The following is a 25,053-nucleotide window of genomic DNA, read 5'->3' as shown; positions in this document are numbered from 1 at the left end:
AAGAAGAAGCGGACAGTGATCTGAGCCAACATTCCATCTGCCATACGTCCAGTTCCACATGGGGATGGATTGCCAGTACCTGAACCACCGGCAGAGTACGAAATTACTTCTGATGGGGATTATGAATGTCCTGAACCATGTACATCACAAGACACAGGGTTTCTTCCAAGTACATCATCAACTGATGATCCACAAAATTTATTCCAAAATGAGTTAAGTGATCTCATTAGAGCTTTGGAGCTCTCTAAAGCTAAGGCTGAGATTTTAACATCAAGATTGCAGCAGCGTAATTTTCTGGAAAGCAATGTAAATGTTGCATTCTACCCCAGAAGGGAGCAACAATTCACTCCTTTTTCTGACATGCAAAATAGTCTTTTGGTATGTGTGGACATAAGTAGTCTAATGAAGGCTCTCAGAATTAATTACAGCCATGATGAATGGAGACCCTGTACTGATTCGTCAAAGTTTAGCTTAAAAGCAGTGCTTATATATATTGGTAATGAGCTTCCTTCCATTCCAGTTTGGCATAGTGTGGATATGATAGAGTCATAAAAACATGAAAATTTTGCAAGAAGCCGTCAAGTATAATGACTCTCAATGGCAGATTTGTGGTGACTTGAAAGTGCTATTAGGTATGAAGTTAAGGTATACTAAATATTGCTGCTTTCTCTGTGAATGGGATAGCCGAGCTCGTGCATCTCATTACAGTAAATACGAATAGCCCACCAGAAAATCTCTTCAACAAGGTATGAAGAACATAAAGATTGAACCTCTAATAGACCGTGAAAAGATTCTGCTCCCGCCCTTGCACATTAAGTTGGGTCTCATGAAAAACTGTGTTAAGGGAATGAACAAAGATGGTGACGCGTTTAAGTACGTAAGACAAAAATTCCCTTACTTAAGTGATGCCAAAGTAAAGGAGGGCATCTTTCTAGGCCCACAGATCCGAGAGAGTTTAGGAGACCATACGTTTGATGGAATCATGCAAGGTGATGAGGAGCATGCATTGACAGTTCTAATAAAAAAAACGAGCAATAAATTACAAGGAGATTGTAGATAACAGTTTGTCATCTTATGAAAAACTTGGTTGCAACATGTCATTGAAAATGCTTTTCTTACATAATCATCTTGACTTCTTCCATAGAGATTGTGGTGGAATAAGTGATAAACATGGGGAGTGATTTCATCAAGATATTGGCACATTTGAGAAGAGGTATGACGGAAAGTGTGTAACGCCGGAAATGCATATCCTCCTATTTTCATCTATTGTACTATTATTTTTTTTTCCTTGTTTTGTTACCTCAAGATATGACATTTCTGTCTCTTTATATATTGTAATTGTTTTACTGTTTGTATATATATATATATTTATGCACTCATGTCGATGTATAATTGATTTGTTTCGTAAATATTATTTGTATTTTTACGCTGGGTCTTGCCTAGGGAAAACTGCTATCGAACGATTACATCGATAGGTCGTGTGAAGACTCAAAGTGTGTAGGATCTTTGGTAGTGTTAACTCTGCCGCGTGAAGCGCGGGCAGAACAGGAGAGTCTGGCTGGAGTAGCGAGTGGAGCAGGTGCGTGGTGTGACGCTCCCGCAAGTTGCCGCGCTTTCGGGGTTTGGCAGCATGTAATTGCGCTCGACTTGCGATGATAGTTTCTGACATGGTGTCGCGGACGGGAAACATTAACTAGCGCACATCAAGAGCCCGTTTCGTCTGGTGACCGTGTCGAGAAGAAGGCCCGCCAACATCCAGCTTCTGCAACAGCGACGGCCGACAATGAGTGACTGTCGCCACCTCCTCGATCGACGGCTTCGAACCTTCAATCAACCAACAAGGAAGACTGGAAGCACGTAAAGTTTTAGAACTGTATGGCAGACCTCAGCTTTTAATCTTGTTCCATTTGCCTCGCAAAATTACAGCAACTTAGCATGAACCTTTGTTGCTCATTGTCCCAATTGCACTGCCAAGCAGGGTCCCTTCCTTTTCCGAAATGAACCCGAGTGTCGTTGAAATTCAAACGCCAGCATAATTCCATTTCACTGCTTTAATTTCAAAGTTCAATTCAAGCATTAGCTGGCTACAATAGTTAGATTACACAAGCACAAATTAAGAGTGCGAGTTTTGTTACCGTATTTTAGCTTACCTGTGACTGCAGCTCAGCTTGGTACGTACTAAATTTTACTATTGCTAATTGTTCAGAATCATTTAATTCAAGTTCAAAGTTAATTCTCTTATTTCTAAATTGCGTAGATTCACGTAGCTTTTGAAATGATTGTTGAGGTAGTCCAAGACTAACCTTATTTTACTGAATGTCGGTGTGCTTCAGAAAGAAAGCTCACTATTAACTTCAGTCACTAAATTAACTTTCGATTTTCCAGTTTTATTAATCCTTTTGCTAAATTAAGTCAGAGTGTAGCGAAATTTATTACTTCTGACAAACTTTCAATTTTCACACTACACGTGTCAACCTTCAGTTGCCACGCTTCTAGTGCCAATTATATGTGTAATTACCTTTCTTTTTCAGTTACTATAGTAATTGTCCTTAGGACTGGCGACCGTGATTTCCCCAAATCTCAAATACCTAATTACCGCTAGTTAATTGTTAATGTAACGGCTGCACATTTACTTTCTTTATTAACTTTACCCCTTTTCAAAATTAATTTCCACCAGTTTCATTTGCATTTTTCCTTTCATTTAGATGTAACCCTTTCCTCCCTCTTTACCGATAGATTAACTTCGGTGACGATTGCTTTTCCCAAATTTCCATTAGGTACACGCGGTTTAATTTTTCACTGTCATTAAGGTCGGTAAGTGAGGGGGAGGTTACACGTGGCGACCTGGTGACAGGACAATCTTCGGATCTGAGGTTGTTCTGGACACGAATTTGGCATTGTGCAAATCTCGTAACAAAGTACTGGTTACGTACAGGCCGTTACGTCAGCGAGAATAAGTAGTGGGAGAATCCTAATTACATTTGAGATTTGTCGTTTATATTGAAAATTATTAAAATGAGTGAAGGCAACAATTACCAAAATTTGGTAGACTTGGATACGGAACAATCGGTCGAACAGTGGGAAACGCGCACGGCGGTTCCCATTGTTCAGGGGCAGGCGGCTAGCATGAAAGACGCGACCGCCGAAACGCAACAAAGAGCAGAAATGGAATTCCAAACTTTAGAAAATGTTTCGGAATCGGAAGCGAAAATGAAATCTGTACCCCTTGATGATGAATACGGGGGAACATGTATAGAGGAACCAGCTACGGAAGTAAAACCGGCAGTCTCCGGGAATTTAACTGATTTATTGAATGTTTTGATTAATGAAATCAAGAGTCAATCGGCAGAAATTATAGCTCTGTCTGCCAAGCAAGAAGCTCAGTCTGAAAAAATTGAACGAAAGCTAGACAATCAGAACAAAGCTACTAATGTTGTTAACAACAATGTTGGAGTTGTTAATACAAAAGCTGATAAAATCAAAGAAGATATTGTTGTAATTAATACCGAAATCGGTAACCTTAAACAGGAAATGATAGGCGTTCAGGCGGAAATTGCGAGCATAAATACTCGTTTTGATTCCGAAATTAGCAGAATCGAGAAAAGTGTAGGAGAAGCAGTTGCTCCGATCATCGAGAATAAGGTGACGGAACAAATTCAATTAGTGAAAAAAGAGGATCAACAGAAGGTGGAAACTTTAAAGGCTTTAGTGTCCGAAGTAGACACTAAAGTGAGGGAGCAGGCTAATACCTGCGAAGAGAAAAAGAGGGAAGTGGAAACGCTTGCGACAACCACTTGCCAAGTAATTATGAGAGTGTCGGAATTAGAAAAGAAACTTGACGAAAAACAGAGCTATGTGCCAATCTGTGCACATAGTTCGGAATTGTTGACGAAAGAGGAGCGGTTCGACCCCTTGAAAAAAGGCGGTATACACGCGACGGATTTCATTAAAAATTGTGAAAGAGTTTTACCCAGATCATGGACTAATGAGAGAAAAATTAATGCGATTATTGATGTGTTGGCTGGTGATGCCAAGCGTTGGGGCTTAAACCTCAACATTAGGAACCTGACTTTTGACGAATTTAAAAATTTGTTTCTGGCTGAATACTGGTCAGAGCAAAAACAGCAAAGTGTCTGGCGCGAATTTGTCGTATCGAGGCCTTTCGATGCGAATTCGCGCGGTTCGATGAAGGAGTTTTCTGAGGGCTGGATCCGCAAGTTGGAATATTTGCGTGACCGCCGCTCGGAATCCGAAATAGTCTGGGAACTCTACAAGAAGCTTCCAGATGATACAAAACGATACGTAGGAAGCAATTACAGGACAATCAATGATTTCCTGGAAAGAGTGGAGGACGAGGACAATTGGCGCAATAATCGCGACAGTGGCAGAGGCCGTGGTAACAACAACGGGTACCACAGCAACCACAACAACGATAACCACGGGAATAATGCATACCGCAACCATGGCAGCAATAACAATAATGGTTCGGACCGTAATAACAATCGGTACAATGCAAATAATAACAGGAATGACGGAAACCAGTATCATACTAACGTGATACGGGCTTCACAGAATAGTAATAACGCCAGAGGGTGTGATCAGCCGCCTCAGCAACATCCGGGGAGCGTATCTGCTGGGACGAGACAGGGAAACCATTAGCCGCGCCGGTGAGGGGCCGACCAGGCGTGGAGAAATTTTGGCGGCCCAATAACAGGAGAAAACCCAGGTGTCGTCGTTATGAAAATTCCGTGTGGAATAATCAACGGCGGGAGAGTGTGCCAGTGTTAGGAGAAAGGAGTGCGCCCACAACTAGTAGATCAACTGTATACACGGCAGTAGAAAATACATTCACTGTCAGTGAGAACAATTTAAGTAGTGTTCCGGAAATCGATTATAAAGGGGCAGCTGTAATACCCACAGCGGAACTGGAGATTGAGTTTAAGAATGATTCGCAATTGTTGAGAGAAGATCAGATGTCGGATAACACGTCCGTCGTTGAGCGAGGGGATGCAGAGAGGGATGAGGTCTGGTTAAGGCAGTTCGGTCGCTTATACGACGAACTAAGAGATTATAGGGGCCTGTACGGGAGAAGCATTTATGGAGAGCGCGGGCAGAATTTGCCGCGTCTCGTCCCACAGGAAGATAGTATTTGTGAAGTGATGGAAAGTTCTGGCCCTAACCGGCAGACTTTACCAGAAATAGTTGATGTTAATGGGGAGCACGAGCAAGATTCGTCGTGTTTCGTCCCGCAGGAGTTAGATGTTGAAGTAGTAACGGAAAGTTCTGGCCCTAACCGGCAGACTTTACCGAAAGTTATAGTGATAGAAGTAGCCGACCCATCCGACGCAAACCTCCAGTTTAAACGTTGCGAGAGTATTAAGGAGAAAGATTACGAAAATTTTAGTGATAGCCGGACACGATTGGTAGAAAACCACGTAGATTACAGTGTGTATGAGGTTAGAGCTGACGTTATACGGTCAGACGATAGCAGTGTGGGTTGCGCAGATCCAGAGGAAGTAATTTCAGATGCTACTGGGCACATTTCTCCAGGTATATTGGCAGATGAGATCAATCTGACTAAAGAGGAATCAACGAAGGTGACAATTAGTGAATTGATAGCAATGCAACACTCACTAGTTGACAAGTTACAGGAAAAGGTTTCGGTATTGGAGGCGAAGCTACAGACTAAGCCTCAGGACAGACGTGTTGAAATTAAAACTGTATGTGAACAGAGGCTGAAAAAGCCGCCAGATAAGCCGAATTTAGGATCAAAGCCGGATGGCTTTTTCTGGAATGACCTGGATATAGACGAGGATTTACTGCGGGAAAATAATGAAACAGTCGAGGACAAGTGTAGACAGATAGTAGTGTCTGTTAATATGCGCGACCTACAACTAAACGTGTTGATTGACACCGGTGCAGAATTGAGTGCTGTATCTGGGAAAATATTTGAGTTACTGAAAGACAGACCCGGCGTCGTAGTTATGCCAGTAACAGGAGTGAAAATTATCGGTGCTACTGGGAAGGCCAGTAAACCGGTCACAAAACAGATTTTTGTCCACTTCGAGATATGTGGGGCACGATTTGAACAAGAGTTTGTCGTCGTGCCAGACTTAACTACGGAAGTAATTATCGGGTTAGATTGGCTATTAAGGTACCGTGCAGTGATTAACTGCGAAAGCAAAACTTTGACATGTATGTCACTAGATAAAACGATAGTAGTTAGCTTTGACGAGGCAGGAGACGGTGTGCATAGGCAATACCAGCCTATACACATTGTTAACTGGCCGAATGGTATTGATGTAGGTATGAATTTGAACTACTGTAATGTGAGGAATCTCGGCACTGACAATAGTGTAGAAACTGAATTGGAAAGTATTGTAGACGGTATGTCAAACGTAACACACGAACAAAGACGAGGCCTGTATGAAGTGATGATGCGGAATAAGAGTGTGTTTTCAGACAAACCGGGTCTTGTGGAAGGATATACATGCAAGTTGCATGTAATTCCGCACGAACCATTCTTCGTGAGACCGTATGCTATACCGCTGTCCAAAAAGGAAGCAGTGCAACGGGAGATAGATAAGATGATCGAATGGGGAGTGATTGAAAGAAGTACAAGTCCATACAATAACGGTTTGGTCATTGTAGCAAAACGGGATGGTAGTGTGCGTATTGTGATTGACGCACGCACGTTGAATAGGGTCGTTCAACGTGAAACAGACAGACCAGAGAGTATGGAGGAGATTTTGCAACGTTTTCATGACGTTAAGTTCATGACTAGCCTCGATCTGACAGCTAGTTACTGGCAAATAGAACTCGAAGAAGAATCTAGGCCATACACCGCCTTCTTGTTTGCGGGCAGGTGTTATCAGTATAGAGTACTGCCGTTTGGACTTAATATATCTGTGTCCGTATTCATCAGGGCCCTAGATAAAGTGCTAGGACCGGCTTTGAGTTCAAGATTAACTGTATATGTTGACGACCTATTGTTGGCCAATGCCACTTGGCATGACCATTGTGACCTGTTAGATGAAGTTTTTAGAGCATTGCGCCGTGGCGGAATGACTCTAAAGCTAAAGAAATGCGAATTTGTGAAGCAGGAACTGAAATTTTTAGGGCATGTAATTACCACTGCTGGTATTACGAAAGACCCAGAGAAACTAGAGGCAATAAGGAATTGTCCTCCACCCAAGTCTAGGAAACAGTTAAAAAGTTTTCTAGGGCTCACAGGATTTTACCGTAAATTTGTAAAAGGACAAGTGTTTAATGATGAAAATTTGAATAACCTCTTACGCAAAAATGTTCCGTTTGTGTGGACTGACGGGTGTCAGACCGCTTTCGAGAGATTAAAAGACGAGTTGTTAAGATCTAACATACTATTTCATCCTGATTTATCGCTACCCTTCCATCTGGGAACGGATTCGTCGAATTACGGGGTGGGGGTAGAACTGTTCCAAGAAGTTCGTAAAGGGGAGGATAAGGAACACCGGACGATAGCGTTCGCGAGTCGAACTTTATCAAAAAGTGAGCGAAACTACACGATTTCTGAGAAAGAGTGTCTCGCTATCGTGTGGGGATTCAAGAAGTTCAAGGGTTACCTATGGGACCGTAAGGTGATTATTCATACGGACCATAAGGCGCTCACTTATCTGAAGGATTGTAAACTACTTCACGAAAGACTGACTAGGTGGTCGCTGTATTTACAGCAATTTAACTATGACATCTGTTACGTAAAAGGGACCGACAATTGCGTAGCGGATGCGCTGTCGCGGTTGCCCGAGTCTAATCAAGGTCTATTGAAAGATGAGGCAGATGGAGTGGTCAAATTGTACTATTTTAAAGAAGTTGAGGGACGTAAATTAATAATGAACATTTGTAAGAATCTACGTCGTCATCAGAACGAGGATGGTTGTTTAAATATGGTGAAAACCCGATATGATGAAAAGAGTCCAGAAGGAGAGAAATTAAGGAAGTATTACAAGATATACGATCATATCTTGTACATACGTAAGGGTGAAGATAGTAATATTTGGCGGGTATGCTGGCCCAGCAAATACGCCACGGAAATAATAGACTACTACCATTTGGCGTATGGTCACTGTGGACCAAAGAAATGTACGGAAAAGCTGAGTGAAGTAGTGCATTTCAACAACATGTTAAAACGAGTTACTGACAGAGTGAAAACTTGCGATTTATGTCAGAAGGTGAAGGTTACCAACTGTACGAGTCGTGGTCCTATGCAAAGTATAAGGCCTAACGACACCTTTGAGTTACTGTGCGTGGACTTGTACGGACCTTTGTCCAAGTCATCAGGAAACTTTGCCTACATTTTAGTAGTGCTAGAAGCTTTTTCCAAGTTCATCAAGCTATACCCGATTAGGAAAGCTACAGCCAAAGCGGTCTATAGCAAGCTGGTGAACGATTATTTTGTTCATATTGGTAAGCCCAAGGCGATTCTATCAGACAATGGGGCACAATTTACTTCTAAGTTGTGGAATGAAGGCATGGAAAGTAATGGGGTCGATGTGATCCATATTTCAGCTTATTGTCCGGCTGGGAATCCCGCTGAGAGGTATATGCGCGAGCTAGGCCGACTGTGCCGTACCTATTGCCATCACAACCATAGGGCATGGGGCAAATATGTAGCAGTATTTGAGAGAATTATGAACACCTTGAGACATGAATCGACGGGATTTTCTCCAGAGGAAATCCTGCTGGATGACAGAAGTAAAAGTTTAGTGGAAGAGATAATTAAATTCCCTCCACGGATTGACATTAGTATTGGTGTGAAAAAAGATCGTTTGCGAGAAGTAATGAAGCTAAAAGCCGATGCTCGCATACGTCGTCATGACGCTAAAGCGCGTTTTGCTAAGTTTGCGATCGGAGACTTAGTACTTGTAAAAGCTCATGAGAAATCGAGCGAGATAGACAATGAAATCTCTAAATTTAAGTTTGTTTATAATGGACCATATAAAGTCATTGGTATACCTCACACAAATGCTTATTGCTTAGAGTATCCAAGCTCTGGAAAGCTATTAGGTATTCGAAATATAGTAGATTTGAAATTGTACCAACCTAGGATCGATTGATACCACACAATGGGTAATTTGTACAATATGTAAATATAGAGTGTAAGATTTAAGGTTTGCTAGATTGCCATGCTTTTGACTGACCAAGGTCATTAAAGAAGTTGTAATTAATAAGTAATTAATTTTGATTAATCAATTTAATTTTAATCAATTTAATCATGATCTAATCAACTGAAAAATCCAAGCTGCTAGTTTAAGTTTTCAGCTGAGTCACAGTAGATTAAGCAATGTAAATATGATTTTGTAAGATTTCATGAATATGTGTTTTACTAGTCATTGCCGATGTACTTAGACGCTGTTTTAAGTTTCAGGCTTGTACATGTGTGATGATGGACAGTGTTGAGTTATCCACTGTGATAGTGTTTATGGACTCCTTGAGATTACTCGGGAGTGAGTTTTTCCGAAAGAATTCAGTGGAACGGACGTTCTGGAAACGCCGTCACAAGGGCTAGTGAGATCAAGCGTGCCGCACACGCGGGCGCAACAATACTGGCGAGGCGAGCCGCTGTCGGCTCTTGTGCCGCTGTTGGCTCTTGGGCCGCTGTCGGCATTCTTTGTACTTGCGAGTACGGAAGGCGGAATTGTTTTTCTTCCTGGACAGCTGAAAGAATTCTACTGTCAATATTTATGTTTTTTTCGATCTGATGTATATTATTTTCTTGTTTAGCGTTAATTGGACATGACGAGAAAATTAATTATGAAAAGGTTACATAAAAATGTGTATTCTATGTAAATAATTATTAGTTTGCGTATTTTGATCTACCTGGTTTTATGACCATGCAATCTAATTAATTTTGCAAATAGTATTCCATTCCTCATAGTGTTACGAATTTTAATGATTTTGGAATAGCTAAACCATTTTCTATATTTTCTATGAATTTTAATATGTTGTCAACCTGTTTTATTTTGTGCAAGATGACAGAGTGGAATAAGATTAGGAGTGTCTCCACTCAATTATTATGGTCTAAAAATTGATTTATGCTTAATTAGACGAATGCTAAATTTTGTTGATGTTTTGAGCATATGCATTTCCGCTGTTTCTTTTTTGGGACATTTTCTGAGTCTGTTGACGTTACACGAACATCCTCAGACAATGTGGGGCACGTGTAACGCCGGAAATGCATATCCTCCTATTTTCATCTATTGTACTATTATTTTTTTTTCCTTGTTTTGTTACCTCAAGATATGACATTTCTGTCTCTTTATATATTGTAATTGTTTTACTGTTTGTATATATATATATTTATGCACTCATGTCGATGTATAATTGATTTGTTTCGTAAATATTATTTGTATTTTTACGCTGGGTCTTGCCTAGGGAAAACTGCTATCGAACGATTACATCGATAGGTCGTGTGAAGACTCAAAGTGTGTAGGATCTTTGGTAGTGTTAACTCTGCCGCGTGAAGCGCGGGCAGAACAGGAGAGTCTGGCTGGAGTAGCGAGTGGAGCAGGTGCGTGGTGTGACGCTCCCGCAAGTTGCCGCGCTTTCGGGGTTTGGCAGCATGTAATTGCGCTCGACTTGCGATGATAGTTTCTGACATGGTGTCGCGGACGGGAAACATTAACTAGCGCACATCAAGAGCCCGTTTCGTCTGGTGACCGTGTCGAGAAGAAGGCCCGCCAACATCCAGCTTCTGCAACAGCGACGGCCGACAATGAGTGACTGTCGCCACCTCCTCGATCGACGGCTTCGAACCTTCAATCAACCAACAAGGAAGACTGGAAGCACGTAAAGTTTTAGAACTGTATGGCAGACCTCAGCTTTTAATCTTGTTCCATTTGCCTCGCAAAATTACAGCAACTTAGCATGAACCTTTGTTGCTCATTGTCCCAATTGCACTGCCAAGCAGGGTCCCTTCCTTTTCCGAAATGAACCCGAGTGTCGTTGAAATTCAAACGCCAGCATAATTCCATTTCACTGCTTTAATTTCAAAGTTCAATTCAAGCATTAGCTGGCTACAATAGTTAGATTACACAAGCACAAATTAAGAGTGCGAGTTTTGTTACCGTATTTTAGCTTACCTGTGACTGCAGCTCAGCTTGGTACGTACTAAATTTTACTATTGCTAATTGTTCAGAATCATTTAATTCAAGTTCAAAGTTAATTCTCTTATTTCTAAATTGCGTAGATTCAAGTAGCTTTTGAAATGATTGTTGAGGTAGTCCAAGACTAACCTTATTTTACTGAATGTCGGTGTGCTTCAGAAAGAAAGCTCACTATTAACTTCAGTCACTAAATTAACTTTCGATTTTCCAGTTTTATTAATCCTTTTGCTAAATTAAGTCAGAGTGTAGCGAAATTTATTACTTCTGACAAACTTTCAATTTTCACACTACACGTGTCAACCTTCAGTTGCCACGCTTCTAGTGCCAATTATATGTGTAATTACCTTTCTTTTTCAGTTACTATAGTAATTGTCCTTAGGACTGGCGACCGTGATTTCCCCAAATCTCAAATACCTAATTACCGCTAGTTAATTGTTAATGTAACGGCTGCACATTTACTTTCTTTATTAACTTTACCCCTTTTCAAAATTAATTTCCACCAGTTTCATTTGCATTTTTCCTTTCATTTAGATGTAACCCTTTCCTCCCTCTTTACCGATAGATTAACTTCGGTGACGATTGCTTTTCCCAAATTTCCATTAGGTACACGCGGTTTAATTTTTCACTGTCATTAAGGTCGGTAAGTGAGGGGGAGGTTACAAGTGGAGTCCTACTATTTTAGCAAATTACTGCTGGACTGTCATAAGGGACGTTCCCGAATATGTGTATAAACGTCAAGCCAAGCGAAAACGGTCATCTTCTGGATTTATCTCTGAACGAAACATTTAACATTTGTAATCCTTTATATTCATTTGTGACCAGTTAATTTATATATTTTCTTCTGTGCTTTACATACTTCTGGTACAAAGTAGACTTACAAAGTATTTTCATTCGTGTCATATTATCTTAATTTTTCTTTATATTTTACTTTTGTACTTCCAGAATGGCACAGAAATTTATCGATGCATAACACATTACATAATTCAAGTTATTATTCACTTAAATTTTGTTATTCTATATCTTGGAACATGAATGCATGTTTAGTTAGTGAGTTATTCATACAAAAATGTAGATTACTTTAAAAAAAAAAATTAGAGCTATATGTTTATGAGATGATTTTGTTCCATTTTATACTGAAATAAACATAACTAACTCAAAATCATACAATTTACACACTTTCACTTCGAATTTGTTGTTGAGTGTAATTGGTGTTTGGAGGGACGTCTAATGACAATGATGGGAATTATGAGCTGGTCAGCTACAGAGGGGGCGGTATCTGGCGAGAAAAGCAGTAAAATAAAAGACTGCTACAACTCCAAGGAGCATCAATGTTGATCAGAAACCTAGTGCTCTAACGATGGAGCACGTGTCTGGAGCCCGGAAGGTCACGGCAGCTAATCCCGGTCGGATTAAGTGGTTTCATCCTTCCTTTTAACCTGTCAGCTTTCACTGCCGGTCGCCCGACTCCAGCGCCAGGCGCATCGCGAGCTACACGACCTGTGTGACCTTTCCCTGCCCCTTCCGACGTATCATCCCTACTAAGCTCCATCTGCCTAGCAGTATCGCAACCGAGTGAGGTGGCGCAGTGGCTAGCACACTGGCCTCGCATTCGGGAGGACTACGGTTGAATCCCGTGTCCTGCCATCCTGATTTAGGTTTACCGTTATTTACCTAAATCGCTCCAGGCAAATGCCGGGTCTGTTCCTTTGGCAGGGTACGGCCGTCTTCCTTCCCCGTCCTTCCCTAATCCGATGAGACCGATTACCTCGCTGTCTGGTCCCCTCCCCCCAAACAACCCAACACCCCTCGCAAAATCGGCAGGATGCACCCTCTTCCACGAAACATTAGTACAAAACAGCCTCTACCACGAAACATCAGCACGAAGTACCCTTTGCTACGCATCATTTGTATGGTTAGGTTAGGTTAGTGTTTAACGTCCCGTCGACAACGAGGTCATTATAGACGGAGCGCAAGCTCAGGTTAGGGAAGGATTGGGAAGGAAATCGGCCGTGCCCTTTCAAAGGAACCATCCCGGCATTTGCCTGGAGCGATTTTAGGGAAATCGCGGAAAACCTAAATCAGGATGGCCGGACGCGGGATTGAACCGTCGTCCTCCCGAATGCGAGTCCAGTGTCTAACCACTGCGCCACCTCGCTCGGTTAAATTTAGCGAACAGATGATAGTCACTAAGTGCGAAATATGGGCTGTGATATGGGTGGCTTCAAACACATCAACCAAACGAAGTCAACAACTCTTGCGTTACATTAGTGGCGTGCGGACGCGAGTTGTCATGAAGGAGACAGACTCCTGTTGTCAATATCCCGCAACGTTTGTTTTGTATAGCTCTGCGAAGTTTCCTCATGGTCTCACAATATCTTACAGCACTTATTGTTTCACATCGTTCCAAAATATCAACGAGCAGAACCCCATTTCTGTCCCAAAACACTGACACCATGATTTTACTGGCTGTTTGCTGAGTTTTGAAATTTCGGTGGAAGGAGAATAAGTATGGCACCACTACATTGATTGTTGTTTGCTCTCTGGAGCATGGCGATAAGTCCAAGTTTCATCTCCTGTCACTATGGAGTTAAGAGAAGCCTCACCTGCACTCTCAAAACGGCCAAGAAATTCGCGAAAGACACTGACTCTTCATTTTCTGCGCTTCGGTAAGCATCTTGGGCACCCATCGCGCGCACAACTTGTGAAAATTTACTTGATCAGTTACGATTTCATGAACAACAGTTCGTGAAATGTTTGGACAAACTGCATGCACGTCGTCAATTGTCGATCGATCAGAGGAGAGACGTTCTTCAATTCTCTGTAGGACATCATCAGTCACAAGAGACGACCTTCCGCTTCTGTCTCCATCGTGAATTTCCGTACCCATTTCGTCAGATGCGGCCTTGACATTACGTCCTCTCCATAAACTGGAACAATTTCGCGATCAATCGCTATTACGTTCATGCCCTTCGCACTTGACGGGATCTAGAACGAGAACGTTAATTTCTAATAATCACCACTACACGAATCGGCGAGCTACCGATTGCTGGGAATGATGTTTCCTTCCGCTGGCTTCCCGCTACACGGAATTGGTCCCAACTTCCCCACGGACATTCTAGGCTAAAGCTACATGCCTTGTACCCTACGTTTCCGGATACCCTCGTAATATGCTTGCTTCTTCTGGGGCTAGTTGACTTGTTTTTAACAACGATGGCCTCCAACAGCAACCGTGCCCTAAGGTGTGTAAATAAAGTGTCTTACTGTACTTGTAGAGCCAATGGCTCGCAAGAAAATATTTAGAAATTATGTATATAACTAATCAGGGACCACTCTGAAATCAAGAAGTATAGAAGAACCTATTGAGAGAATGATGTAAATTTTCCATCGTATTAATCCAGTTATTTTTGTTTACTTATTAAACTGTACAGTAACAGGTATGTTTCACGTAAACATGTGTGAATTAGCGAAATACCGTGTTAAAGTAGGTGTATTCTGAAGGAAATGCCTTGGGGATTTTAGAATGTTATCACACTTTTCGACGATGCGTGTCTGATTTGTAACGAAGTAGACAATATTCGCGTCGTAAGCTGCTTCGGAAGTTACGTTGGTACGCCAGGATTATAACGCGCAGGAACAGGAGGAAATTGTGAATTTTTTCTTCAAGATAATGCAGTCCCTCTGAGATAAGTACTGACATACGCTTCGCAAACTACAAGAGAAAAGATCGTTGCCATTAACTTACCGATTTGTTTCCGAGCTGCTTGATACGGCACGGCAGGTAGGCATGTGTGCCTAGTTGCGCCGTTATGTTGGTAGGCATGCTCGTGTCGAAGAACGGGCCCGTGTACAGCCCGTGTTGGTGCGCCGGCGCCAGAACTGCCAACAGACAGCGATATGAACATCAGAGTTAAATTCTGATCTATATATTTTTTACGCATCACAAAACCAAAGCTTTATAGGCTACATGTATTTACAACAACAATATTCTCAGATAATAGTTAATTTGGTTTAAAACGTATTTTTCATTCGTGTGAGATATATGTACCAGACGGCACGAGGTTGCATTTGTCTTGCGGGTTATACGAAAAACGTGGATGATACAAAACCACTTTATTATCCTGTGACGTTGCAAGTAAATTTTGCTGATACATTGCGTGGATTATTTTTGTTGCCGTTATGGTCAGCACCGCTATTGTACATTTGATTTCAGAGGGGTGTAATTGCAATGTAGTGTACCGAATAATATATTTTGATTAGTAATTTCATTTTTATCAATGTTTGGCTCTGAGCACTATGGTACTTAACATCTGAGGTCATCAGTCCCCTAGAACTTAGAGCTACTTAAACCTAACTAACCTAAGGACAGCACACAACACCCAGTCATCACGAGGCCGAGAAAATCCCTGACCCCGCCGGGAATCGAACCCGGGGAACCCGGGCGTGGGAAGCGAGAACGCTACCGCACGACCACGGGCTGCGGACTTTTATCAACGGGTCTGAGGACTGTTCACTTGGAAACGAAACAGAACACTTCAAAAATAAGTAAATGTAGAAGGACAATAAAATCTGCTTCATAACAAGTGATTGCTAATTTTCTTCCAAGACTTTCAGTTTTTATTAATACATTGTATTGATGTACTGATGTAGTTCTTTGTACTTTTCTACGTACCATGAGAAGAGTGTCTCAGTCGTGTGCAAACCCCACAAGTGTCCGACAGTATGGAATGTGTTCCCTAAAAATAATTCTCTGTATTTAGCCAACCAACCCGTATAGTTCGTACGTTTCACATGACACACATTTTATCCAATGTTACGGTTCATCGAAAGCTCTCTAACTGCAGAGTTTAATCTTTCCCACTGAGGAAGGCCGTTTAATTTGCTACATATTAATTCAAAGTAACCGTACTGAGAAGTGCTCTGCTTAAAATATCGGTATAAAAGCGTACTTCTCGAAACACCTACCTGTCGTAATAACTGAGAAGCAAGTTCTTACAACCTTTGTCATTTAACCATATTACCAACGGTCAAAATGTAAGCTCTACTAGCATGCAGCGCTTCCACAGTGCGAATCGTTTTACTGATGGACGTCACAAAACATCAGTTTCAAATGTTATGACGACGATCATCTACTGCGGTGATTACACTCGAAGCTAATTTACAGTTTGATTTTATGTGGACCAAACATTATTTTTCGCGATCGACTGCACCTTCATTCCAGATATTGGCCTTTCACCATTAATCGGTCCACCAGTTTAGGTAACTGAGTATCACTCAGATTCCGTTCTTAGTAATTTCGATATTCAATTAAACTCAACTGATGTTTGGCTGAGCAGTGGATGACACAGTATAAGTAGATAGATTAAAAACATAAATTGTAACTTCTGTACGAAATTAAATGTCCAAATTAATTAAAGAACTATTGTAATAGAACGCTGTGATGCTGGTTAGATATTATAGTAGTGCGACTGTGGAATAAAATAATGCGCAGCTAACATTTACGGCTGTTCCTCAGTAAGATCGGTGTATTAATAATTTTATATCTCTTTGAACGTTACACTTACGAAGAAATGAAGGTGCTTATTTATTGATTAAAGCCAACGAAACAAGTGAGAAATAATTCACGTACAACCATAGAACAAACAACATTCACTCACATCCTCTATCAAATTTCTCAAGGAAAAAGATCCAAGGGAATCCAATATGTAAGAATTTCTGTTAACTACCGATGTTATGAAAGGATTTGCTGATTGCAATTATTTTAAACGATAAATCACGATACAGAATACGCTGTACAAAACAAGGAGTAGAGCAAGGAATTTTTTCAAGTAAGATATTAACAGAATTTTAAATTACACTGGTTGATATATATTTTAATATTGAAAGACGTATGTATTCATTACCAGCGATGGCGAGGCATGACAGAATCTCTGACCAGAGAGTTATTTATTGTTGCTAGTCTGCGCTTGACCGCGCGAGACGACAGTTGTGTGTAGCGAGTCGGCAGGAACAGTTGCGTGAAGCGAGTCGGCAGGAATAGTAGTAGTCAGTCGGCAGTAGTAGTAGCGAGTGGACGGTTGTACTGAGCAGAAGTCGGCAAGTGTAACCTCCCAGCTAAAATATTTTAAATGATAAACAAGGAAATGGAGATGGAGCCAAGTGTAACCTCCCTGCAAAAATTAAGAAAAATAATTGATTATAAACCCCACAACAATATTAATTAGATAATGAACTATGAACTGAATGTAATATCTGAATAGAAATAATTATATCTGGTGAATTTTATAAGGACAGCAGCGCTAACCTTCGGCCCTGTGAAATAATTAAACCTGATAAATTTTATGACAGCAGCGCTGACCTTCGCCCCTGTATTCTGAATAAAAAAGCAAAAATTCTTATCTCAATAAAAACTGCATCTATATCTGCTCTTATCTATCGACACAGCTTCGTGCAATGCTGGCGTATATATAATTTTGATTCTCGGAGGAAATGCGTAGGAAATATTCTTTAAATTGAAATGAATGTTTTTCTTTAAAAGAGTTACTTTAAAAAATTAAATTATTATTGGGGCATTTTTTGAACAAATTAATTACAATTAACATACATTACTAGATGTGCGCAATGCTGCTTCATTGCCTTCCACAACATTACATATCGTCCCGAATCGTGACCAGAGTCGCGAGAAGAGCACGCCGCCGACGCATGCCGACTTCTGCTCAGTACAACCGTCCACTCGCTACTACTACTGCCGACTGACTACTACTATTCCTGCCGACTCGCTACACGCAACTGTTCCTGCCGACTCGCTACACACAACTGTCGTCTCGCGCGGTCAAGCGCAGACTAGCAACGATAAATAACTCTCTGGTCAGAGATTCTGTCATGCCTCGCCATCGCTGGTAATGAATACATACGTCTTTCAATATAGCACATTTTAACTAAATGGCACCTTGCACATTAAAATGAACCACCACTACTAACTTGCATCTGTTGGCAAAACGCGGTTGCATCTCCTTTGGCTGTATAACAACCTAAAGAGGTAGTCACCATTATTCCGCGCGTCTGAGACCACATGGTACTAACTGGCGATTTATAACTGGTACCACTGACACTGTAAATATCGCCAAATAATGAGGTGATAGCATCGAACTAATCACAGCTTACGTCTGTCTATAAAATGCTGACAGAGACTTCAGTTCCGTTTTCCTGCAGTATGGAAACTCTACTGAATACAAAAAGGCAAGGAATGACCAGCTTTCGCTTACGACTAACGTGGCATAGAGTTTCAACTTTTGTATACTGTCATTCCACAGAAATCGTCTGGAGGTCAGGATATCAGCACACCCTGAGGTGAAAATGGGTCTCTCAGTTGGAACAAAACTCGAAAAAAGTTCAAAGTTAAATGTTATACTCCTAGTTCTCCACAGAAAATTGTACTGTCAGAAAATTTCACTGCAGCGTACACTTTCTGCAGTGTGAGATATCTGTCGGTTTCTCTTTATGTGCTAAATACAAACTTGTGTTCTTTTTCCTCCACAGAAACTATATATGTCTTTTGTGTTATCGAGGTTAGTAGTAGACAGGTAATCCACAACATATATAGGCTATTTATTGAAACTTGTTTCAGTGTCGTTATTTTCCCAAGGATGGCGTGTTCGAGTGGAGAAAAAACATTGCTTGGAAACATTCGAAAATTTGTTTACTTGGAAAATTTTTCCTAAGAACTTTATCTCCTACATTTTCCGAATTTTTGTGGCCCCCTTCTTGGAACACTATTCCGGTATTGTGACAGGAAGTAAATGTGTTTTTGTTTTTAACACTAATAATAAAGGTTACCATCTAACCCACAAGCTTCGCTCCGTATTTTGTTTCACCCAGATTTCAATTTGCATTATGAATGTGATATGATACTGCTTGTCATTTTCTGTACGTCATATTAAATAATTTAGAAACGATGCTGTAGAATAATATGTTCAGCTACAAAGAGAGTTCTCATTTTACAAGATTGAGGTATCCCAGGGTAACAACTGTGTTTTTAGTTACGATACCTCGCAAAGAATTACTATTTTAGTCAAAAATGGTTCAAATGGCTCTGAGCACTATGGGACTTAACTGCTGTGGTCATCAGTCCCCTAGAACTTAGAACTACTTAAACCTAACTAACCTAAGGATATCACACACATCCATGCCCGAGGCAGGATTCGAACCTGCGACCGTAGCGGTCATGCGGTTCCAGACTGGAGCGCCTAGAACCGCACGGCCACTCCAGCCGGCGACTATTTTAGCCACTGTAACCTATAATTATGGTTTTCTCTTACATATTCACAGACGTTCCACTTGTATAGGCTTTTGATGCGTTGTTTTGTACCAACAATTCCTTTAGTGCAAGTTTGAAGCCTTCGTGGCCACTGTCAGAGGTGGTAAAATCTTCTGGGTTCCAGAAATACGACGCGGCCCAATGATCCAGAAAGGTTTTACCACAGTTTCCTATCAGTTTCCTATTTAGGTTTGTTATCTTTACCTGCTCTTATTTGTTCCTCAAGTCTGTATTCTAATTATACAGAGTGCGCATCTGTTCCCTTAATAAAATATAATGACTTCTCGCGTCGGCAGAATTAATGCCAAATGATAATGTATACTGCTAAAGTACCAAACACGTAAAACAGTGCATTCTGCTTACTTTTTAAATATGTAGCTTCCGGAGCCTATATAAATATTTTATTGTTATGTTTTGCTCACTACGCTTGGCAATAAATTTCAGTAGGTTAGAATATTACAGGACCTTAAATGTTGCAACGTACCGGTATGTATCCCTGCCATACGAGAGCCTGTTTCCGCCTAATAAGACTGAAAAATCGGGTGGTACGGCGTGAGAGATAAGGAAATCTGATAGGGCTGAGTGGCTGGTGTGTTGGTTTCCAAATTAATATCGATGAGAGCTGCTGAAGAACAGTGATTAACTTAGAGTGAACCATACGGTGCGCTTTTATTTGTGGATGAACTAGGACAGTTTTCGCGTGTGCAATGGATGCAAACTGGTGGCTCACTGGTGAAACACTGGGCTTCCACGTTACCAAGTTTCAACATTTTGAGGACTGTGCTTTGACGTAAACAAGCCTTGAACTGTGTCGTAACAGTCACTGAACTAATAATGCTTCGAGGGTACCATGCAGTAGGACGTTGCATAGAGGAGTGTACTCCGTTAGTACGTCAAAGTCAATGTATCGCATAACGTGCAGATTCTGGAACTTCAGTTTCACGACATTAAGATCACGTCTGCAGCAGCGGCAGTCAGGTGTCACATCAATGCCTGCTACACATGTACGAACTTTCAACGTAGAATCGCCTAATACCAACTTAGCCCCTCGCCGTCGCTAAACCCTGCAAAGGGGTTGTGAAAGCGGAGATTTTTTAAAAAAACAATACTGATGGCCATTCATTTTCTCAACTGAAAAATTAATGCAGTACCTGATTTTTGTTTAAAATGTAATGTTTTGTCATTCGTAATGTCGTAATTTGTCGATTTACGACAAAAGTGTCGCTATAGTTGTACCACAGATAAATGTAGAATTTGATCGACATGAGATACAGAAAAATACGTGACTAAAACACAAGAATCTTGGTATTAATACTACAAAATTGCCAATTCATGTTTCCCACAAGAAATCAAGAGAATGTTATCTCTATCCGCTGATATTTGTATTCGTTGGTTTTCTGCTTTCAATATGTTGCTGAGATTGCCCTCGAAATATTGCAGTAATTCAGAACCGGTTCTGCTCTCATTGAAGGTAAAGCACAGCCTTTGTAAAATATCGGTTTGTGCCGTTCCTGCCGGCCGGTGTGGCCGTGCGCTTCTATGCCCTTCAGTCTGTAACTACGCCATTGCTACGGTCGCATGCTCGAATCCTGCCTATGGCATGGATGTATGTGACGCCCTTAGGTTAGTTAGGTTTAATTAGTTCTAAGTTACAGGAGACTGACGACCTCAGATATTGAGTCCCATAGTGCTCAGAGCCATTTTGATTTTTGTGCCGTTCCCTTCTTCACGCAGCTGTCATAAAGAGAACTTGAAGAAAACTCTATTTATTACGTTCGTAGAACATATGACTGTAAAATACTTTAAGTGCTTGCTGCTTCGTTTTTAAGACGTCGTACTTTCTTCCTATGTTACTTTTTCAGTTCATCCTCTAGAAATTTGTATGCTATTATTAATTATACACAACTTCGAGATTTGGCGTAGAAAACAGAAGATATCAGTTCTTGTAGGGGAGTGTAACTGGGAAAGAATTTATTTCTGAAAATCTGGAAAGATTAATGGGCTTTCCTAATTTGATTCGCAGCGAAATAACATCCCTTAAGGAAACAACTTGGAGATTTTTTAATGTAATTAATACGTTTTATAATCAGTTGATTTTTTTTTCTTTTTTCTCGAACTTTTACGGAACTCCTACAGTCTTCTGTGTACGTACATAGGCCTCGTAAATAAGGTGGTATTTACTTAATTCGTTCACTTCTCTAACTCAGTTATAAACATCAAAGAAATTTATGAAAGGCTTTAATGCCCGTTTCAGCATTGAATCCTGGGAGAAAGTTGTGCTAAACTTGACTGGAACTTCATCTCCCGCTTCGGATGGAACTTTCACAGGCTTTCAGCAACGTTTCTTTCATCTGCGTCGTAGATCAGCGCACACGCGGCTCCGGGAAACGCCCTGGGCGCAGGTCCAGTAAATTGTGTTGCTCTTTTCTTTCACGGATTAATGTTGTTTCGCAGACGGACCTCTTCTAATTGCTGTGTCGAGTTTCCATTGTTGCAAGAACGCCGTTATTTATTGTGACATTAATTTTTCAACGCTGTAGTTCATTGTAGACATTTATTCCTCACTTGTTAATGGAATCAGGTTGAAAGTGAATGGCATTTGTTTGTCTTCTAGAGTGAAAGAATGACAATACACTACTTGCCATCACTTATACGAGTATTTTGAACTGCTTAAAAAAGAGAAATAGGGATAGAGAACACAGTGAAAAAACGTGTATCTTGTTCGAAAATTATGTCTTGACCCCAATGCTAAAAATGAATGTTGCTGATAGGTAAGTAAATTGATTTGTGAGTTCCTTTATTATAGTTTCTTCATTATGATTTTTAATGTGTACTAAATGACAAACGATTGAGTTCTACCTAGTTATGGTATTTCATAACTGATGCCATGTCTTCGGAACAATGATCGTTTTGGTATAGTATATAAACACCGGCTGGATCAAAATATCTTTTTGTTTACCGAAGACCAGTTGACTGTCGTGTGTTTTTTCTATTATTGACATTAATACGCAGTTCAGAGTAGACACTAACACGCGAATTTGCTATTGACAACCATGTACGCAGGAACCCGCTTCCATTAACACATACTCACTTACTGGTGATGGACTCTTACGCATCTGACTTGAATGCTGGTGGTGGAGGAAACATTCATTTCGGCTGATTGGTCGTCAAGGTGTGGCGGGCTCTTCTCGTGACCAGACTTTGCGTGAAGTTCTGAGTTCATTTTTAAAATTCCCACCTGTCCGATGGGTGACGTTAAACTCCGTTTCTCTGTTTTTCTAGATGAGTAGGCTGTGTGCTGGCACAATGTTTCTTCCCCCATCATCTCCCGAAACAAACAAGACACATAACACTACACACGCTCAGCCCAGTCACACATACCGGAGAGATGTATTTAAGACACAACAGTGACAATTCGTTAAGCAGAAGTGCTACACTGAACAACCCGTTTGTGGTGTTCCAGTCAGCAATGCCATTTGGATTCCTTTTACACAAGATTCTCTTACTTCATGATTCAAAATTTATCTGTTAGAGGACACTTACAGCTCACCTGTCACCGCTAATATATTTTCTTTTTTAATTACAGGAACTTATCAGTGGGTATATCAGATTGATATATTGCGGATGCTGATTTAATATCGTAGCAAGTTTTATTTCATAAGTAATGTAACGTTCTTTAAAAAATCTTCGTTGTGATACATTGAATGAATTCCGCAACTGGGAATGCAAAGAAAACTGGAGTTACCGTGTAGCGTGTTGTAACTGGAAGCAGAATAATTACTCTGTGTTATTGTTAGCAAAAACTTTATACGAACAGATTGGGCAATGCAATTCCCAATACCGATAAAAAATATACTCATTGCAAAATACATCTTATACCCCATTAGGCTCTGAAACTTCAGGCCCTTTTCGCAACTGGTAACTGTGCACATAACAAATAAATAACATTATCTTACCTCTAAGGCAGCAACGATGGATCGTAATATATTCTGGTTTCTCACAAAGAACAACAAAATACACTAGCTACAGGCTCAGCAGTATGCATTGCTGGCCGTGTTACTTTGAAATGTACATGGAATTCTTTTGGATGATAAATGAAAACATTTAAGAAAAATTCGATGTCTTTGAAAAACATATGATGTGGACAGGGAGGCGCTACTACATTGGGTGAATTGCTAACACTGACCATTTCAATAGTGAAATTGTATTCAAAGCTAAGTTTGGCTTTCCAAAACATCTGACAATTGAAATCACATTATTAGGTGAAATTACATCCTTTTTATTAATTGAGTGATATACAATGAGATTTATACAGCAAGTATTATCTAAGCTCACAATAAAACTTAAAAACAAAGTCATTAAATTACGTATACCCGTGTTGACAAATCATAGAGATATTGCAGAAGGGATATATCTAATTAGCCTTTACATCAAATCTGTTTACGTACATTCTGGGGTTACTTAACATCTGTCAATTATCAGCTAACTCGTCGACACTAACGCGCTGGCAAAACGAAATCCATAAGTATTTAACATCTTTACCTTGCTTGCGAGATGACTCCTGCTCCTACATTTATAATTCCAATAATATATGTACTAGTAATTCCTACCTCATCATGTAACACTTGGTGACATCACAGATGCCACCACAAAAACTGGCTGCTCCATCCTCTTTCGCTCACAGACAGCTACCCACTGCTGTCCGCCAAGCACTCTCTTGCTCCAACAATACAATCTCAGATCAGAAGTAATATCTTTGACTCTGCGGTCGTGCACAGTCAGCGATCCGCTTTATAGAGCCCATCAGAGACATGAATCGTTTATAATGTAATAGTTTCATTTTAATTTACGTTATTATCATTACAATATTAGAATGCCAGATACAAGTGTACCCCACTACACTCCTCCCAGTATTTAAATAGAATGACCGGACGTGACATTAATAAACATGTAAAGCCAGCACGCTAAACCATGTGGATTATTGTTGCAACCATGACACTGAAAGTTTAAGAGTAAATTATGCCCCAAAGATTCACAAATAGACATCCATTACATGACCTGCGCCGTCACAGAAAATTCTACTTAAATATTCCAAACTTCTTCATTACTTATTAATATTCTGAAAACTGAATCCACTAATTCACGTAGCTGCTTGAAGTACCTGGTAGGAAACCAAGCAATTTGTTACACCGAGAATATCCAGTCGTACGTGATCCTTTCTATCGTGGGGATATCTCTTGTAAGACAAATGCATATTTACATTGCGGGGAAGCAGACTGCAGCGGCCAACAGAACAATGGGCAGCTCAGGCTTTAACCCAGTTTCCCATTTCAGCTGATGATCGTACAGCACTTGATTTTTATTACGGCTATCGATGAAATGCCGCTTCCGCAAAAATATGACGCCATAAACAAACGCTGGAACCGCAGAGCATTAACAATTCACAGCGTTCGTAATGCCTTATCGGCGCCCGAAACCGGACGAGGCCTGGAGTTTTACGGCTTTTGCTGGTATTCGTGCGTTGCCGTTATGTTTTCTGTAAGTAAAATTTATTCGAGGTCCAAAATGTGTATAGATTTCATTACATTCTTATGGTTC

General features: G+C 40.6%; 1 protein-coding gene across 1 annotated transcript in view; it reads right to left on the bottom strand.

Moving 5' to 3' along the window:
• The window catches only part of LOC126419317 (junctional adhesion molecule B-like), a 715,524-nt gene that overhangs the window by 281,694 nt on the left and 408,777 nt on the right, over positions 1-25,053 (bottom strand). The window contains exon 3 of the mRNA XM_050086497.1: positions 14,884-15,017. Coding sequence (XP_049942454.1) covers positions 14,884-15,017 — 134 coding nt within the window. The remainder of the gene's footprint in view (positions 1-14,883; positions 15,018-25,053) is intronic.

This window comes from Schistocerca serialis, chromosome 9 (genome assembly GCF_023864345.2).
Source record: "Schistocerca serialis cubense isolate TAMUIC-IGC-003099 chromosome 9, iqSchSeri2.2, whole genome shotgun sequence".
NCBI lineage: Eukaryota > Metazoa > Arthropoda > Insecta > Orthoptera > Acrididae > Schistocerca > Schistocerca serialis.
The sequence above is the reverse complement of the archived record's forward strand: the minus strand, read 5'-3'. Positions and strand labels throughout refer to the sequence as shown.